At 44.7% G+C, this 4,593-nt stretch overlaps 1 protein-coding gene across 5 annotated transcripts in view; it reads left to right on the forward strand.

Moving 5' to 3' along the window:
- trim25l (tripartite motif containing 25, like) overlaps window positions 1–4,493 on the forward strand; it is a 13,761-nt gene extending 9,268 nt beyond the window's left edge. For 4 of the 5 annotated variants that reach the window (XM_015059933.1, XM_015059936.1, XM_015059935.1 and 1 more), the window contains 12 exons: window positions 557–716; window positions 1,121–1,153; window positions 1,241–1,276; window positions 1,358–1,450; window positions 1,529–1,570; window positions 1,649–1,711; window positions 2,370–2,537; window positions 2,637–2,741; window positions 2,870–2,905; window positions 2,980–3,048; window positions 3,171–3,236; window positions 3,725–4,493. In XM_015059933.1, coding sequence (XP_014915419.1) covers window positions 557–716; window positions 1,121–1,153; window positions 1,241–1,276; window positions 1,358–1,450; window positions 1,529–1,570; window positions 1,649–1,711; window positions 2,370–2,537; window positions 2,637–2,741; window positions 2,870–2,905; window positions 2,980–3,048; window positions 3,171–3,236; window positions 3,725–4,299 — 1,446 coding nt within the window. In that variant the 3' untranslated portion in view covers window positions 4,300–4,493. The remainder of the gene's footprint in view (window positions 1–556; window positions 717–1,120; window positions 1,154–1,240; window positions 1,277–1,357; window positions 1,451–1,528; window positions 1,571–1,648; window positions 1,712–2,369; window positions 2,538–2,636; window positions 2,742–2,869; window positions 2,906–2,979; window positions 3,049–3,170; window positions 3,237–3,724) is intronic. The other variant, XM_015059937.1, reaches the window with a different exon arrangement.
- The last annotated feature ends 100 nt before the right edge of the window (window positions 4,494–4,593 follow it).

Here is a 4,593-nt window from a genome sequence, read left to right on the forward strand (position 1 = left end):
GAAGCGAGGCGAGCGCTGCAGCGGATGGGAAGGAAGGTAGGGCCGGCTGGAACCTGGAGGGAGGCAGCCGGAGAGCCGGGAGGGGAATCTGACTTGAAGTCGGACATGGAGAGTGCGTTCCATACGATCGCAGCTGGTAAGTGGATGAGGCCGTGGCCGAGAGGTCATTTTCAACTGGAGCTCGAACGATGATTGGCTGAAGCGAGGCTTGATCCACCGTTGATAGGTCCAGGGTGAAGAGGAGGCGCTGAATGTGGCGTTAATGCTTACCTAATGTTTCTTGCCAACTGCCAATAAATTTCAACTAGAAAAAGAGACGCTGAATGATGAGGCAGGTGAGGCTAAAGAACCTTCCAGATTGAACTTTTGCCGAGGCTTCATAACTAGAATAATTTTGAATATATGTTTGATTAAATTTAAATAGTTTTCTTTGTAAAGTGCCTTGAGATGGCATTTATTGTGAATTTGGTCTTGAAGTTTCTTAACATGAGAGAAAACGTTTCCATTAGTGTTGATTGTCGTCAGACTTCCTCTAAAGCTGTTTACTTGTCCTCAGACGTGCGACACCATGTGCAGTCCCCTGGAATGCGGCGACCTGCCGGCCGTGCAAGTCAATCACAGTGCGACCTTTGAACCCGTTCGAGAAGCAGTGCTGGCCCTCAGGGACCGAGTGGAGGATCTGTGCAATCAGGAGCTGGGGAAGATCAACAAGCAAGGTCTGTCAGAAGAACCTCTCCACAAAAACTTAGCAAATGTTTTTGTCCATTTCTACTGCAAATATCTTAGTAGACTTGAAATAAGACACAATTAACTTTTTAGCAAGAAGTTTGAGCTTGTTTTAAGTAAACAATGCCTTAACATTCCAGATTTTCTAACTTATAATGTGGAAAAAATGTTGTTATAAATTAAATAATCTGCCAGTGGAATAAGTACTTTTTTTATACCAATATTAAGGAAACAAGCTCATAATTATTGCTGAAAAGTTACTTGTAAGTTAGTTTTGTCTTACTTCAAGTGGACTTAAAACTGGATCAAACATACTTGGTAAGATTTTGTGTTTTTGCAGTGCAGGTTTGTCCTTTTCTTTCAAGTCATAACTGTTTCATCTGGTCTCTTTCAGTCAATGAAACCAAACTGTTCACTTTGGGAAACTGTAAGTACAGAGCGTTGACCTTTTTGCCATCACAGAACATTTTTAGCTTTTTTTAACTTAACAGTGACGGTTTCTGATCTTTTTCAGCCAGCCGGTTGGGAGGGAAAAAAGGGTTTCGTGATTGTGAGTTTTCTTCTGACTTCTAATGAACTCTTCAGAAAGTATTTTAATAAACCTGACAGGTGTTTTTTCTCCGCTTCCCAGTGTTTTCTGGGCTGAATAAAAACAACACCGACAACCGTACCCCGACTTCAACCATTACACTGGATGTCCGAAGTACAGGCCGACAAGGACCAGGTACGCCACGCTTTTAAGAACCTTAATTTGAAAGGATTTCAGTCAAACATGGTGGTGAGCGGTTCTTGTGTCCAACAGCACTCGGAGGTGCCGACGTGAGGAGCAGGGACGCACCTCGAGGTAAGATTTTAAAAAGAATGCTTTTGAATTGCATGCCGTCAGCAGAAACACATTAACATGTTTTCAAAATGGTTGCAGACAGAGGAAGCACAAACTCACCCAGAATGGGGAACAGACGGAGACGAGAGGAGAGAGAGGCCGGTAAGCGGGCGCCGGCTGGGGTTTAAAAATCTCCTCACTTCCTGCTGGAGATCATGACGTGCTCAAACGGAACTGAAACCATTAATGCATGCAAAGAATGGCCTAGTCCAAACCTATATCTAATTCATTATGTTAAATTGACTTCTTTTTTTGAGGTTTACATCATGTTATATTTCCTCATCAAAAACATACCTGGAGTGTTTTCATCCCTCCCCCACAACTCCTCCACTCAGCTCCTTCAGACAAAAAAAAGACTAAAACGTTTTTAAATGGTTAATAAAGGAGAAATGTTGTGATGACTTCCTGAAGGCAGAAAGAGCAGGAGCTTCTTAAAGACACAGAGGTCCAATTTCAAGGCATTAAGCTACAAAGTCAAATTATATATATATATATATATATATATATATATATATATATATATGAAGCATTTTTATAGCAATTGAAGGTAACATAACTTGATTTGTAGTGTACATCCCCTTTAGAAATTATGTTCATGGAGCTTCAGCTAGAAATATCTTTTCAAATTTTTATTTAAAAAACAAACTAATTTTTCTTCCCCTTCAAACTTCTTCACTACTTTCTGCCTTTCACATATAATCCTAACATCATAGACTAAAAGTTCAAAGCTGTGGAAACATGCATATCTCCATCCCAACAGAGCGAGACTCTAACCCCAGCCCCACCCCCAGCCGCAGAGGGGGCCCGTCTCTCTGGAGCAGGTCTAGTCAAAACCCGGTTGCCCCTCCTGCAGCTATGACTCCGACTCCAATCCCAGCCACTCCGACTCCCACTCCAGTTCCTGCTCCTTCTCCTGCTTCATCTGGTGGTATAATCATATTGTTGCATTTTGTCGCCACCATGTGGCAGAAGTTGAACATTGCAGCAGTTATAAAGAGTAAGTAAACATTCCTCTGTTTTTATGCAGCGTTCAGCAGGATGGCGTCGATCACCAGCCTGTTTCGCTCACACCGACGAGGTGCCAACCAGGCCACCCCGGTTAATAACATCGCAGCCGCAGGAGGAAACCCCGGTAAGACCCGAACGCTTCTCCCATCAGTGTTTGATCAATCTGCTCATTTCAGAAAACAAAAGAGTTAAATTTTGGTTAAAGCTGAACACAAGGGAGAAGTTTTCATTTTTAATTCTTTGGTCCAACAGGCGGGATGGCGGATCTGTTAGAAACACCAACAGAGAGTAAGACGGCTGCTCTTCATCCCTGGTAAACGTCTCATAGTTTAGAGGTTTAATCGTGGCTTCTCATTGGACAGTTAACCCAGGTCTGTTCTTGGACACGCCTCTGCCGAACGCCATGACTCAAGCTCCAGCTTTTCCTGCATGTGAGCCAACACCGTTACCTCTTTATAATAATATATCTATTAATATATCTGATACTATGTGTTGCAATAATAACTATACTGTAAGATCTGCTCACTCATTGACATACTGCTAATTTTTCCAGTGAGAGAAATCAGCCTCGACAGCATCCAGGCACCAGAACCGAGATCCAGAGAGGAGTTTCTCCAGTGTGAGTGAAAGATGTGAAGCTACATTTTGTATGAAGGGGCAGTATTATGTAAAATCTTCTTTTTTGAGCTTTACAAAATCAAAAACATAGCTGGAGTTTTCCCTTGATTCTTTCATATATGTTTGATAAATCCATTAGTCTCCATGGAAACTATTCAGCTATGCAAAACTCCTGGTTGGATCCAGCCCCGCCTTTGAGATGTAGCTCCTCCCACACTCAGCTCCTTCAGATTAGCCAGCAGCAATGAGCAAACACCAGGTCTAACATCTTCTCAGTGAAACACTGGTTAATAGAGGAGCCATGTTGCGACAACTTCCTGAAGGCCGAAAGAGCAGACGTTTCTTAAGAGACAGAGGCCCAGTTTTATATTTGATATTTATAGCATTTTTATAATAACTGTTCTTGTGATATAAAATGCCACCACATGCCTGTAAACGCATAATAATGCCTTTAAAGTATTTCTCTTTAATTGGTTAACTCTCTTCTAGATTCTGTGATCCTGACCCTTGACCCCTACACAGCTCACAAGCGTTTGGTACTCTCCGAAGGCAACACCAAGGCGACCCTGCAGGGTCCGACGCAGCCGTACGCTGACACGCCCCAACGCTTCGACGGCTGGACCCAGGTGATGTGCCAGAGCCCACTGCAGGCCCAGCGCTCCTACTGGGAGGTGGAGTGGAGGGGGCGGGGCTCTTCAGTTGGCGTGGCCTACGGCTCCCTGAGCAGGAAGGGCAATGACGCCCGGTCCGGCCTCGGCTACAACGCCCAGTCCTGGACGTTGGAGCTGTCCGACACCTGCTGCTCGGCCATGCATGCCAACGAGAAGAGGGACATCCCCGTCACCTACTCGCCCCGCCTGGGCGTCTACGCCGACCTGTCGGCGGGGATGCTGTCGTTCTACAGCGTGGCGGACAACATGATGCACCTCCACAGCTTCAGGGCTAACTTCACCCAGCCCATTTATGCAACGTTCGGAGTGGGGTGCGGGGTCGGGGTGGGTCTGGACTTCGCCCTGGGGCAGTTCTCATCCAGCTCCGACAGCATTAAGATCTGTACGCTGTGAGGCAGCAGGTCAGAGCACTGAACGATTAAACCGAGAGGTAAAACTATCTAGAGTCTAGTTGTAAGGATTCAAGTGCAGCCCCCATCCCCTTCACCCTGTTTTCTTTAAAATTTAATGTATGGATCAACACAAGATGGTGCAAAATTGAAAAGTTTAGATCAAATTTTACAAATAAAATGCATTTGTATTCAGTCCCTTGGAGTCCGCTGAAGTCATTTGGAGTGCTTCTCTTCTGTGAAGAAGCCTGGCCACAGATTCTCAACTGTACTTTGACTAGGCCATTATCTATGAAGC

This window comes from Poecilia latipinna, unplaced genomic scaffold (assembly GCF_001443285.1).
Source record: "Poecilia latipinna isolate Pla-1442-1.1 unplaced genomic scaffold, P_latipinna-1.0 Scaffold1670, whole genome shotgun sequence".
NCBI classification, from domain to species: Eukaryota; Metazoa; Chordata; class Actinopteri; order Cyprinodontiformes; family Poeciliidae; genus Poecilia; species Poecilia latipinna.